Source organism: Pyxicephalus adspersus, chromosome 10 (genome assembly GCF_032062135.1).
Source record: "Pyxicephalus adspersus chromosome 10, UCB_Pads_2.0, whole genome shotgun sequence".
Classification (NCBI taxonomy): Eukaryota; Metazoa; Chordata; class Amphibia; order Anura; family Pyxicephalidae; genus Pyxicephalus; species Pyxicephalus adspersus.
In genome coordinates, this window is record NC_092867.1 from 59,730,915 (window position 1) to 59,746,648 (window position 15,734).

The window sequence follows — 15,734 nt, forward strand, 5'->3', positions numbered from 1 at the left end:
TCTCACCAACTTCTGATGTATCTGGACTGTATTGGGATGAATTAAATTCTGACAAGACTTGAATTTCCCCTCCTGTACCATAATAGGCCACATCCCCCCTCAACATTAAGGGTCCCAGCATTGGGGACAGAGCTTCTTACGTACATCCAGTCATTCAAAAATAATAGGTAGATGGTTGGAAGACTAATGCGGGAATCTGGAAGCTCCATTGAGGAGACGACCAGACATGGATGTACAGCTGGATAAATTGCTCTATATTAGGATGTATCCGGTCTTTAAACCAGCGGCTCCGGGTGTACAGTGGGATAAATGGCTCTATATTCGGATTTATCTAGTGTATAAAACAGCGGCTCTGGGTGTACAGTGGGATAAATGGCTCTATATTCGGATTTATCTAGTGTATAAAACAGCGGCTCTGGGTGTACAGTGGGATAAATGGCTCTATATCAGGATGTATCCAGTCTATAATCGAGCAGCTCTGGGTGTACAGTTGGATAAATGGCTCTATATATTATGTACATAAATAAAAAGAGACATTGTTACTTTCACATACACAGTTTAAGGAATCAGGGGGGAAAATGTGACCTTTCTCACAATGAATCTATAACTTAAGATATGTACTGCTGTGCTGAAAAAGACGGCTATCAACATGTGATCTGGTTAGTGGCCACGCATTGTTCCCATGTTGGTGTTCTCATCATAACCCTTCCCTTACCCCAGTGTTCAATCCCCCCATTGTCCATGCTACATTCCCTAACTACCCCCATATTGCATTCCTCAACACCTCACCCCCACTGTCCAAACCACATTTTCTAACAGCTCTCTCCCACCATCTTTTCTTCAATCTCTACCCATCTCCAAAACTTGGCGACAACATACTTCAGCTGACCCAACTCTAATAATAATTTGGTGGGGTATCCAGTGGGAACCCAACGGCAGCATAATGAGTGGTTACCAAAAATGTTGGTGGATCTACATTCTACCCAACACTCCCTGCAGAATTTCAGGGTAAAGATCACTCAGAAATGACAGTGGTGCAGGACTGGTAGGTATAAGTAAGTAAACAGGAACATAAAAAAATCTTTTCTTTTAGCCTTTTCTTACAACCAAAGAGCAAACTTTTCTACAAACTAATAAAGTAAGGCCATTGTCCACTGATCAATGGTGAAGAAACAGAACTCCTACCAGAATATTGTCCAGAGTGGAGCTTTATTGTACAAAATCAGAATAAAGGAGTAGAGTCTGAATCTAAATCAAGTTTCATAATAAAAAAAAAAAAAATCAGATTGGTGAAAAATAATAGATCAATTGGACCAATCACATGCCAGTGATTTGAAGCCAATAGCAATGTCTGTAAGGTGGTCCCAATGTATTGACATATTGGCCCGTGTATGACCAAAAATTAAATCTATGGTGCCGTCTTAATGGGTCCAAGTCAGCGCAGTTTTTTTCCAAGATCTGATTTCTAGAATTTAATCCTACATGTCCAGATCTAAAAATAACTAAATGTCCCAAACACCCAACACACTGCTTTTAACATGAAGGATGTCAGGTCGAATGAGTTTTCTGATGCGCAAGAAGAGTGATTCTGTAACTGAAACACTTCCCACAATCAGGACACGAATAAGGACGTTCGCCAGTGTGAATCCTCTGGTGTGTAATCAGTGAATTTTTACGAATGAAACATTTCCCACACTCTGAACATGAAAAAGGGCGCTCACCCGTGTGACTCTTCTGGTGCGTGACCAGTCCACTTTTCCAACTGAAAGATTTACCGCACACGGAGCATGAATATGGGCGCTCCCCTGTGTGAATTCTTTGGTGTTTAAGGAGGTCTCCTTTCTGAATAAAACGCTTGCCGCACTCCGAGCATGAATGGGGACGCTCATCTGTGTGACTTCTCTGGTGATTACGTAGGTGTCCTTTCTGAATGAAACATTTGCCACATTCAGAACATGAATAAGGACGCTCACCCGTGTGAATTCTCTGGTGTCTGAGAAGTACTTGCTTTGTAGTGAAACATTTTCCACAGACTGCACAGAAATGAGGACATTCACCTGTATGACATCTCTGATGCTTAAGAAGGTCTCCTTGTTCAATAAAACTTTTCCCACACTCTGCACAAGGATAGGGATGCTCCCCTGTGTGGCTTCTCTGGTGTACAAGAAGTTTTTCTTTATGAACAAAACATTTTCCACAATCTGAACATGAATAAGGACGTTCTACTGTGTGACTTTTCTGGTGTTTAAGAAAATTTACTCTGTAAATAAAACTTTTCCCACATTCTGAACACGCATAGGGACGTTCACCTGTGTGACTTCTTTGGTGCTTCAGTAGGTTTCCCTTCTGAATGAAATTTTTCCCACATTCAGAACATGAATAGGGACGGTCACCTGTGTGACTTCTCTGGTGTATAAGAAGTGATTTCTTTTCTGCAAAACATTTTCCACACACTGCACATGAAAAAGGACGTTCACCTATGTGTATTTTCTGGTGGGTTAAAAGGTTTGCTTTCTGAACAAAACTTTTCCCACATTCTGAACATGAATAGGGACGTTCACCCGTGTGACTTCTCTGATGTATAAGAAGGGATTTTTTTTCAATGAAACTCTTCTCACAAGTTTCACAAGTATAAGGACATACACGTGTGTGAATTCTCTGGTGCGTTAGAAGGTTTCCTTTCATGACAAAACATTTCCCGCATTCTGAACAAGAGTAGGGACGCTCACCTGTGTGACTTTTTTGGTGTATGAGAAGTTTTCCTTTTTCAGTAAACGATTTCCCACATCCTAAACATGAATAAGGTCGTTCACCTGTGTGAATTTTCTGGTGTTTAAGAAGATGACCTTTCTGAATGAACCCCTTACTGCATTGTGTACATGAATAAGGCCGTTCACCTGTGTGAATTCTCTGGTGTCTGACAAGGCTTCCTTTCTCGGTGAAACATTTTCCACACTCTGAACATGAGAAAGGACGCTCACCAGAGTGTATTCTCTGGTGGATAAGAAGTGATCTATTTTCTCGAAAAGTTTTCCCGCACTCTGAACACGACAATGAACTCTCCCCTGTGTGATCTTCCTCATGACTTATAGAAAACTCCTTAGGATTAAATGGATCTGTTGATCTTAGATGGAGATCTGGATGTGATTGGTCAAAAGATTCTAAAGAATTTAAATGATGCATTGACCCTGACAACCTGTATGAACTGACTTTTGAAGAACATTGTTTGGTGTCACCATCTTGTGCTGGACGATCTAAAATCAGATGTCCCTCTGAGATATTCCAGACATAATGTCCATCTGTGGAGACAATTTATACATCAATGTTATCAGTATTCTTCATGTCTTGTATTCAGGAGTCACATACGTTGTCTGGCACTCAACACTCAGACATGGAATTGGGGGCTACCGGAACACCAAAAAAAAATCAAACCCGGATAAAGGAGACACCCAAATCACGCGGGGACACAGTGACAGGAGGTGGACCTTTCATATGCTGTACAGCAGGGGTCGGCAAACTCCGGCCTTTGGGTCATATACGGGCTAGCCTAACACCCCTGGCTGATCCCGCCTAATGCTGACCGGCAACCTGCAGCCGACGGAGCTTCGGTGCCGCCTCCTTGCTGTTGCTCCCCTATTTACCGCAGCTGGTGTTGATATTCCGCGGAAAATAGGGAAAGCTCCCTGAAGGTAAATCCCTCCCCTCAGCAATGCATACGGAGGAGAGGGATTCCACTTCAGGGGGCGTTCTCTGGTGGTGGGTGGAGACATTAGGGCGGGTCCGGCCTAGTGTGCTTCCTCCCACACCATAAATGGCCAAGTGCCATAAAACTTTGCCAACCCCTGGTGTATAGTATCTCTCCCTCATTTGTTCAGGACAAGACGTTATATTAAGGAATGGAGATGGACCTTTCATATGGTGTACAGTATCTCCTCCTCATTTGTTGGGGACATGATAGGAACCTGACACACACACAATGATACAGTCACCATCCAAAACACATCTGAATGTACAGTTGGATAAATGTCTCCATATTTAGGGTGTACAAATATGAGAAAAAAAAGTTCTTTGATTTCTAAGCTTGTACATACAAGACAATAATGAAGAAAATTATCTGGTCCTAATCTGGTTCTAATAATATTCTTTATTTTTTTGATTGATTTATTTTTTAGCCATTCTGTTGTAGATTTGATGTTGTGCTTGCTATCATTGTCCTGTTCCATGACCTAGTTTCATACAAGCTTGGCCTCAAATTTGACTTTTAGAAAACTTTGGTGTATATTTAATACTCAATGAATGCAAGGTGCTCAGGGCCAACAAAAAAGCTCAAATAATCACCCCTCCACCACCATGAATCACAGTTGGTATGAGGATTTTGTGTCAATATGCTGTGTTTTGGTTTTCACCAAACGTGGAGCTGTGCATTATGGTGAAACATCTCAAAAGGACGTTGTTCCGGAAGATTTGTGTTTTATTTTTCAGATGGAGACGAGATATCACAATCAATGCGGAGGATTAGGAAGGTTATGGTGGTAGAGGTTAGTGGGTATAAATACAAGATATTCTTAACCCCTTAGATTGTTTATGTAGTGCTGGGTATACACATCTATACTCCCACCACCTCTGTCAATGTACCATACAGTAGGAGAAGTGTTCAATAGTTTACTCTATTTTCTTGTGTATATACATCTTCTTCCACCCCAACAGACTATTTCACATGGTTCATTGAAGCTTTATCTCTACCTCCCATATTTTTTGTTATGTCTGTTATACAAATGGTCTATTTACATTACCACCGAAAATTTTAGTGCGACATAAAGGAATATTATGTATAATAATAAAATACCTCCTCTGCTGCCAGCAATGTCTTCTTCTTAACTCCAACCCTGAAACTTCCTATTTATATATGACATCACTTCCTGTCTTACAAAAATCACTTCCTGTTTGGAAACTTACATCACTTCCCTTTGTTGGTTTCACTGACAATCCGTGAGATCACCATCTTGTGGAATATATAACAACTGCAATCTCTAGTTTTTCATACTTCACTGCTTTTTTCTAATTTATTTGCAAGTTAAAAGTCAAAGATTAGGAAATTATAATGCAAAAGATGTTTGGGTATGGGAAATTATATTCAATTATACAAAAAATTGAAAGGCCTCATATTTATTACAATATAAAAGAGGCCACATCCCAATATGTAAAATGATTTTTTGAGTTCCAAAGCGGGACGTACGAGGGCTATACAGTTAAAAATAACGATTTTATTTATATAACAAACATATACCTAAACACAGCACACAATTTCAAAAAAACAATAAAACTTTCAGTTTTCCACAATTTTATAAAGAGCAATACAGTATTACCCATATAATCGCATTCTCCCCAAAACCATATCCGTTGAGGTGCTGGATTTATAGAAGCGGGGGTGTGATATTGGGGACACCATTAATTAAAATAAAGGTTTTAAATGTCCTTGTTTAAAAAATGGTTTTGTCTTTATTTTTCAAATGACCAGGGTCATAAATTTCTCCTCATCAGATATTTTTTGATCTGATAACCAGCATCCTTCCAGACCCTCTAGTTTTCAGCACCCATTGTAAAAGTTGGAGATTTGTCTCCAGGTGTCATAAAACTCAGATAAGGCTAGTAGAGTGGCCCCTGATTGAACTTTGAGCTGTATTCTGAAACCCATTTATTAATAATCTTTATATTTCCACTATACCGTCCTGTATAAAGTAGTAGTTGAATGATTTGTAGCTGGTTCGTTATGGTGAGTATTTTGAGACCAAGAACTATTCTCCTAGGCCTCCGGAAAGCCTGGAAACCAGGTAGCTTGTCCTGGTGAACCATAAGTCCCAGACATGCCTAGTGTGGTCTCTCCGTATATTGTGGTGGTTAATAATCAGGGGGTTGGCAGTTCATAAAACCTGTACTTGTGAAATTATTAATAATGGCTAGAACAAGGGCATTTTGGGAAGTGTCCACAGAACACCATAACCCATGTGGACACAGCTCCTCAGACAGCCCCCACCCTGCTGTCATTGGATTGTTGTATTAGTCCCACATCTGTGGTTGGCCTAGAAAAAGCCATGTAAGCCCAGCAGGGGGAGCTCTCACTGATACCATCTTGTTGCTAAGGACAACGGCACTGAAACCCTGAGCACTGCAGGGAGCCCAGTGACTCTGACTAATAACTTTACGCAGCAACCTGGACCAAGGCAAACCAACTCTACCTAAATATAATCTCACAGTTTTCCCTTTTTAATTTATGCAATTGCTATAGTTCTGTTATTGTTCTTTGATTAGTCTTTATTTTTCTGTATTTGTTTATGTTTTTGTATGTTTTTACTTATTTACCACTATAAGCGTAAGCTGAATCTCTGAATGATGGTGTGTGTTTGGCAAGGGGTAACAGAGTGCTAACCTTGCCCCGCGACGGCCCTTCTCTAGTCACTTTAAGAGAGACAATCTGTCACATTTTAGGTACCAACTGACAGAGCACCTACCTGGTAATTGTTTATTTGTAGGGATTTTGTGCGATTTACTGTCCTAAATATTGTTTTTTCAAATATTGTTTATTTGGTTCTTTGAATAATTATTATACCCATTATCCTGTCTTCTGCCTAAGATACCTAGGCGGAGGACTTAAGGTAAGAAGTTAAAAATTAAGGAAAATGTATATTGTCATCTATTGTTAGAATTGTGGCATAGAGTGGTGTGGTTTCAACTACTTGGGATTGAGTTCTGTTTATTTAATTTAACTAAGCTCGGGATCGAGTTCTGTTTGGTTAATTTACTAAGCCCTGAATAGAAATTACTAATACAACCTGGTTAGATTTATGTTGTTTTGAGCTTAGCCGCAGCTCACTAGGACTGTGGCCTGCTCAATTAAAAGGAAAATATCCCCACTAGGTTATGACTATGACACCTTCTGAGCCCATACTACCCCAACCAAAATCGATTTTACTCACTAAACTTAAATTATTATCCTGGAATGTGGCAGGGCCTAATAGAAGAAGAAGAAAGTTTAAATCCATTTTAAATGTAAAAGCCCCGATATCATTTTCGCAAAGAAAACACATTGGAAAGCTGGAGATACAGCTATTTTGCGACATTTTTGGGTTGGGGAAGTATTTGCGACTGCTTATAAAACCAAAAAAAGGGGTTGGTTGGTGATCATTTTGCAAAAAAGTTTGCTGTACAAAGTTTTGTCAATAGAATTAGACGAAGAAAATAGATATGTTTTGCTGGTTCTGGGTATGGCGGGAACTACTTATTGTTGTGTTCTATTTAAGCACCTACAGGCAATTCTTCCTTGTTTTATCCTAAATTGTTTCAAAAAGTTCTAGAAGGATCATACCCCAATTTAATATTGGCAGGCGATATTAACGCCACCCTGGATCCCAAAATAACCCGATCGCCCCCCTTTCTTGGCACTGAACATACTTCCCCCAAAGAACTCAGTATTTATTTTCTCAGACTTCTTTGGTTGACCCTTGGAGGCTCCTCAATCCCACTGAAAAGAATTATACTTGTTACTTCTTCTTTTCGGCAGAAGAATTTCTCTATTCCAGGGTGTCTCAAGCATCAATAGCTAAATTTACTCTGACCACCCACCAGTCGAATTAACCTTGAGACTCTGCGGACCATTTTCTAGTACTTTCATATGGAGATTTCCTAGTTATTAAGTGCAGTTACCTGATTTCGTTTATTTGGTAAAAAGTCAATGGGCGAATAGCCTGGATCAGGGGTCTGCAAACTCCAGTCTTTAGGCCAGATACGGCCTAGCCAGTAGTCCGTTCTGGCCTAACGCCACCCTCTACCCCAACGGCTCTACCCCAACGGCTCCGGAGCCGCATGCTGAGGTAAGAGGTAACGGGACATTACCTCGCCTCCGTATGCATTGCGGAGGAGAGGGATTTCCCTTCAGGGGCGTTCCTGGTGGGGCCGGAGCCATCAGGGTAGGACTTGAGAGAGAGTCCAACCTAGTATGACTTCTTAACCTCCTAAAATGGCCTAGTAGCCAAGAAAGCTTGCTGAGCCCTGGCCTAGATGATAATCTAGAACACTGGGACACTCGGGTACTAATATTGTGAACCAAGAAGAGGGTATTGAGAGGCCGAAAAATAGAAGACCCCACCCGTAAAAGTAGAGAATATCGAGCTCAAAATACTGTCTTGCAAGACAAAGCAATAAGGGATTGCAGGGATTACATAGTACAGAAAACTGATGCATTGAAGGTAATCGGGCAAGAAGCAACTAAAGCCCTGAACGCGAATGTTGCCACCAAAGTGGAGACCGCCCATTTTTTAAATCAAAAATATTATAAATGGGGGAGTAAAGTAGGTTCATTGTTAGCAAAACTTACTAGACCCCCATGGGCTAAACGTGTTGTTCTTACAGTCAAGGACTTTCATTGACTTTCTTTCATTTCATTTGGGCAAATTGCCCATATTTTTGAGACCTTTATTATACACGGCGTAAACATCAGGAACAGAACTTCTAGGCCAGGGGTGTTTTATAAAATGGCTAGTGCAGAAATTACTCCATTATTGACAGAAGTGTATTTCTCAATATTGACACATATTACTCCCTTTCCGAATTTTAATTCCAAAGGAAGGTAGGGACCGGACAATAGTATCTTCTTACTGACCCATTTTATTACTTCAGTGTGATTACAAAATTTTGGTCAAAACAATGGCAGCAATTGCAGAAATTTCTACCATCCCTACCACGTGCCATTACCTAGGTTTTGTAAGGGGAAAGCATTCCACAATAGTAGTATGCACTGCAATAGCCTACTTCTCTATATTGCAAAACATAAAAGGAGTTTTTCATGTTTTCCCTTGGAGGCCATGTTACTTTTTTCCAGTGATCCTGCTTTGCTCTACTATCCCACAAGCAGATGAAACACGGGTACTTTTTATATCCACTTTGCTGTCCAAGTAGCAAGTTCACCATTTTTAAATACGGTCCATTGGTGTTCAAGATAGCAAAGCTTTTGTAAGACCACTTTGATATTTTTATACTTTTTTTTTAAGTTTTGTTGAGTGATCAATTGGAATTGATGTATAGCAGTTGTCATTATGCAGTAAAACAAATTTCAAACTTGAAATGGAACTGTCTATAAAAAAAGTCTTTTGATTGGTATTCTGATAGTCCCATATGAGCTAGTAGTCCAGGTCCTAGGTTCGAATACCAGCCAGGACACTATCTGCATGGAGTTTGCAGGTTCTCCCCGCGTCTCCGTGGGTTTCCTCCGGGTACTCCGGTTTCCTCCCACATCTCAAAAACATGCAGTTAGGTTAATTGGCTTCCCCCTAAATTGACCTTAGACTACATTAACCACATATGACTATAGTAGGGACATTAGATTGTGAGCTCCTTTGAGGGACAGTTAGCGACACGACTATGGACTTTGTACAGCGCTGCATATTATGATGGCGCTATAAAAATACTGTGTAATAATAATATTAGTCCAGGGACAAAAATAACAATCAAGATTTTTGGGCTCTCGCCATACCATAGGTACACCTAAGGTCAATCTTTTCAGTTTTCCATTTTTCCACTGACGTAGACACTCTACACAAGTATACCATATGGGGAGCCCAATACTTATCTTACTCCCCCAGTTTATTACCACTATGCAAGATATGCTTGTTTCGCAAATTCTGTAATGTTTCGTCTCTGTTTTTGCTGAGAATATTCGCCCCAAATGTAGCAAAATACATTAGGATCATTTAAACAACTTCTTCTTGAAGAACTCATATTTCTGTAAAAAAAAGAAAATGTATGAATAAAAAGAAGGCAAATAAAGTTTAATGGAAAAATTACTGCATTTAATATATGCAATGCAAAACATCGGTGTAAATAAAGATTGCTAATAATATGCTGTGTTATCATTCGTTGTTGGTAAAATTGTCTATTCCGATTCCCGTATCACAAGAACTACAGCCAATTCAATGAAACGTCTTTGGGGATGCAAACCTTTGTTTATTTAACCTTTGTGTATCATCCATCATCAAAAATGTATTACCCACAGATTGGGCCAATCCTTTGGACAAGTTGTTAGTGGCCCCCAATCCTGTTATAAAAAGCCATAACTGAAGCCTATAATACTTACAGGGTTCACTTAGACTATCAAATCCGGAGCACTGGATTGTGCAGATGGGTAAGACACTTTCCAGAAATCACCCCTAGCGAGATTTTACTAAATTTGTGCAGTGCTTGGCAAACTAATACTTCCTCGATGTACAGGAAGATGATCCACTTTTCCACTTTGCTTATATTTCATCACTACATTGCCTTCAGATGGGACTAAGCTCTTCTTGGCAATGATTGAAATGTGGAAACCCCCGAGGCATATCTATGCCATATGTTGTAAAATTGCCCCAAAATTCGGTAATTTTGGAGGATGTTGGTGATGTATTCACTTTTTTGGTTATTCATAATTGGGTGAACTATCTACCAATAACTCCCGAATGGGCAATATTTGTGGAAGTATACCTTCAAGGCACTAGAAACACTAAAGGGTACAGCAAACTTCTCTTAATACTTTCAATGGTTACTAAAAGGACCATTCTACGCATTTGTATTTTATCAAACCTGCTTGAAAAATGATGGTTTGTATTCCAAACGGAATGGATAGAGGTCCCTTTATCTAAGGAATCTTGGGTTAGGGGTTTCTTTGAAGTCTGGGAATCATATATAGCTAATCTACCATTTGAGATACGAATCAGAGTTCTTTCCACTTTTGAAATGACTGCCTGGTATGCCTTTCTCTTTTTGGGCAACGATCCTCAAATCCTTTGTTAGTATCATATCGTTCCATGGCTAATTTGAGTCAATGACAGTCCAATACGATACACAGTTTAGTAATATTTATGTTTATTGAATTCTTTGCAAAACTTTGCAGTTATGATTTCAATTACATTGGTTTTTGTTTTTGATCACCAATTCAACCACAATTGGATATTTGTTTTGATTTCTTTTTTGTTTCTTACTCTGTAAATGGAGTAACCACACAATATTAATAATCAATTAAACAAATTCCCCAAACAAAGGGGGGGTACATATATATATATATGGAGAATAAAAAAGTATTTTAAACATAAATCACATTTAGCTCTGTACAACAAAAAAGCAAATTAAGGATGTTTTGCTGCTAATATTGAGATCAAAAAGAATACATGAAACATCATAGCTGCCACTATAGGGATGAGAAAAGCCAAAGAGAGCCTCAATTAGGTCCTTGGTGCCCAAGAATTGATATAGGAATGTCCTATTAAAACATTCCAAAAATGTAGAGTGAATTGCGGTCGCCCATTGTCCCTGAAATAGGCAGTCTCACAAGTAATACTAGTAGCTTGGTTGACCTCTATCGGAGACATCGGAGGCCTTCTGTCATTCCATAAAGACACTCCAGAATTACTAAAAAGTATTGATGATCTGTCAATACCATCCTCTGTACTACTTGTCACTATTGATATTCAGGCACTTTTTTACCAGCATCCCCATTTCATTAGGTAGTCCATGGTTGTGCGATGGGGTCCTAACGTGCCCCCACGTACGCCAACCTCTTTCCTGGAGAATTGGAATAACATTTATTGGCTAGGGAAGACACCTCGGTATATCTAGGCCATATTAAAATATAGAAAAGAGATATTGACAATATCTTCCTTATATAGATCGTAGGAACTGTACCAGTTAAGAAGATTATAAATTACAGGCCAAGATGTTGCAAAGTCGTTTAATGGATAGAGGGTACAAGATTTACTATTTACAAATTAAGTTTTGATGGCGTCAGGATGATCACTGAATATTTTACTGATCATGATGCAATAAAAAATTTGTCAAAAACACTGGCCCCTAGTTACTTGTAACTCAAAGATTAAAAAAATGCTCACGGATAATCCTAGAATAGCATACAGAAAAGCACACTCCTTAAGCAACCAAGTGGTCAGAAGTAATTTTTCACTGCGGAATAGCTCCCAAAAAAGCAGGGCACACAGTGCAGGAGGATCTTGGTGTGTAATTAAGACAGCGATTTGTATAAAATACATAAAAAAGGTGACCCCCAAGTTACATGAGAAAGTCAACTGAAACCTCTGTGGTGTCATTTACATGGCAACTTGCATCTGCGCCTCCTTTTACATTGGTAAGACGAAAAGAGAAAGAAATTCTGAGATGGACCTTTCATATGGTGTACAGTATCTCCTTCTCATTTGTTGGGGATATGACATTATATTGAGGAATTGACCATTTTGTCTCTACTGTTCTCTTTTATGCTCCATAACTGGTACATGATCTGTTTCCTAAACTCTTCTACATGGTCAGTTTACAACCTATATCACTTCTTAGTTATATCCTATTACAAGGATGGTACACATGATCAATAATAGGTATGCATATTGGCTAGTAAGCCTAGTCTGCTGAACTGTTCTGAGCTTTTCTTTACAGAACTTCAAATGAAGGTTTTTCTTTCTTGTGGCTAACTGCAACGAATGTTGTGAGTTTTGGTGTTCATGCTTGGAGGTGGATGGTGTTCTTTCATCATGTTTAGAGCTTGGAGAAGAGGAAGACATCAGAAGATGAGAAGTTATGGGGATTTTATCTAAAACAAATAACATGGAAGTCATTTTTACAACTAATTTCCCCACTTGAATTGTAGGATTTTTCTGTACTCCTATCAGATTTATAGCATCCTCCAATAGGAGCAGTAAAATAAATTGAGCATTCTTCAAGAGAACCACCAGAGTCGATATAATATGGTTTAAATTATTAGAATTTTTCTTGAAAGCTACCAGAACAAGCCTGAAGCTTATTCCTGATTCTTGTGACTTCCATTTGTACAATGATGGTTCAGGGGCTGCTGTACCCTGACCACTATTATTATTATTATTATTATTATTATTAATAATAATAATAAACAGGATTTAAATAGCACCAACATATTACGCAGCCAGGTTGGATGTTGTGTATTAGCTATGGGATGCCAAAGTTGCTTGTGTAATGGTATGGTTATCCTTATAATATCATGATTGCCAATTTGTAGCCCCAACTATCATACTGATGGCTTGTGTGTTACCCTCCCCTTCATTGCCCAGCTTCTGTCACACTTACCATTGTGTTCCCCACACATTGCCAAATTTGTCAATGGATTACCCAATTTGTGCTATTTGTGTGTTGTTTATTTCCATGCAGGCCCCATGGAGGTACAGAGGTCCTCCAGCCAACTTCAATCTCTAGAATTTCTGGATGCACATGGTCTGACAAGGAACTGTAGCAGGTCTCATTGCTGGACAAAGAAATGGAAGAAGCAGCGGAAGCCTCAACTCAGAGCACTCCACCTGCAACATTAAAAAAAAAAATAGTGCAGGATGTTCTACTATAAAACCTCACGTACACTCCCTATAGATGTTTCTAGCTGTGAAATATCACTTTTGGCCAAAGAATGCCGCTGACACAGTCCGAAGAGTTCTCTTCCCAGTAAAACCTTTCCCACACTCTGAACATAAGAAAGGATGCCGTTCTGTGTGAATTCTCTGATGTCTTTTAAGTTCTACCTTTTGAATTAAAGATTTCCCACAATCTGGACATGATAGGGACGCTCTCCTGTGTGAATTAGAAAATGTTTAAGTAGGTTTCCTTTCTGATTAAAGGATTTCCTGCATTCCGAAAATGAATAGGTATGCTCACCCGTATGAGTTCTCCGGTGATTAAGGAAGACTCCTTTCTTGCTAAAACATTTACAGCGCTTTAGTAAAAGATTTCCCACACTCCAAACCTACCATTGAACTGTCCCCAATGAAGGCTCCTTCCGGACTCCACACTGTGGGAACTCATCTGGACAACTGAAGTAACAGCACGTGATTGGTCAGAAGATTCCTCAGGGGCATCCATTGATGAGATCTGTTGTGAGATCTGTGATGTGTATTATGAGGAATGGGATTAACTGTGTGGGAAGGTTGTGTAATGTCACAATCTGGAAATACAAAAGGATGTCAATCTGAGATGTTCCAGATATATTGTCCATTTATGGGACACAACAACAAAAACATAAAACTAATAATAAGCAAAAGGCCAAAACATTACAAATATGGGAAGAACATCCCACAAATATCACTGAATGTGTCACCACAGATCCCACCCAGAGCCCAGTCCATGTGCTATTCTAGTTCACAATTTGTTATTCTGAAGTAAAATGTAAACTTGTTTTATGGAGTGGGAGGAAACAAAATCAGGTTCCCCTGATAGGTTGTCAAAAAATATTTGACCATACTCCCACTCCTCCATGGAGAAATAGACAGTGACATCCTGACACCTTATAGGAACCTGACACACACAATGATACAGTCACCATCCAGACACATGCCATAATAATGTCCTGGAATTCCCAACACCGCTCACCTCTCCCGTCAGTGATCTTCTGAAAAAATTTCCTTCTGTTGTCAGGCAATGAGGTGGATTTGCAGGGGCCCTGAATAAATGGTTCGATATTTAGGATGTAACCTGTCTATAAACAAATGGACCAGCCTGTACAGTTAAACAGGTATGGAGAAAGGACAGGACAAGGCTTTAAAGAGTGTAAATGAAAAATATTATCTAAGTACCTCCTCTGTTGCCAATTCCAGCCATGTCTTTCCCCCACTTCACTCCTTTAGTTGATTTTAATTTGAGATTATAGTTTTTAAGGTGGGGCACAGTCTGAGTTTCAAAATTGCTTTCTTTCTCTCTTAGCAAAAGATTTTTTTCCTTTAAAAACTGGAGCACATCCAGCACTGCTATTTGTTAGGAACTGGTAGGGAGTCCAGAACTATAGTGAGAAATGTATAAAGTGTTCTTCCCTTAAAACTGGAAGGTGTCCAACATTCCTATCTTCTCAGAATTGCCGGAACCCACTGGGACACACATCAATAGTGCAAATGTCCTATCAGTGTTCATGAAATAGACCCAGTTCATGTCCAGTCAAGTGACAGACGACACAAGAAATACAGCAAGATTTCCAATTTCTGATTGTCCGTCACTGCTATCTGTTCAGAACTGGCAGAATCCGCTGGGACACAGGTACACCCATCTACAGTGAGGAAATCATATGAGAAGTGGTCTTCAAGGAAGAGATGCATCCAAAATTCTAATGCTTTAAGGGGCAAATAAAGCTGAAGGAGTCATCAATGTTCACAATGAATGACCAGGGTGTAGAAAAGGTAATCCTGATACAAATAATATGGCCCTGCGGAGCTCTGATCTCACTATCATAGAGCAAAGCTGTAGTGGTCTGCATTTGAAGTCCTCCGGGATGGTGGAACAACCTTCCACATGAGGACCTTCTGAACCTGCATGGAGAAATGTCTTCACCCACTGGCATGCAAAGCTCATCAAAAATCATCTTTCTCTGATAGTAGGGACTACTTACACTGCTCATTCTAATGCTATCCCTCTGAGTGAAACAGCAGTGTTATAAAACCTTTGAGAAAACTAGGTTCAGTTCAGGACTGATGAAGGGCACAAAGCAAATCCCTGGCTGCTATTCAGAGGGAAACCTGAACACAGCCCGTCTGATCCCACAGCTGTAACAAGAAAGGTATCAGTACTAAGTGTAAGAGAATGTGACATTCCTCTGTACTATATGTCACTGATACCTTCCACCCAGCCCCTACTTACATGACTTCACATTCCCTACTCCCCACTATGCCCCTACTACAGTTCATTCCAATGCAGACTCAAAATCT

The 15,734-nt window shown here is 39.7% G+C and overlaps 1 protein-coding gene across 1 annotated transcript in view; it reads right to left on the reverse strand.

The window, feature by feature from the left end:
• Window positions 1-15,734, reverse strand: part of LOC140339137 (uncharacterized) — a gene marked incomplete in the record, with an annotated part of 145,177 nt that overhangs the window by 4,321 nt on the left and 125,122 nt on the right. Inside the window, 1 exon segment of the mRNA XM_072423720.1 lies at window positions 1,562-3,299. Coding sequence (XP_072279821.1) covers window positions 1,562-3,299 — 1,738 coding nt within the window.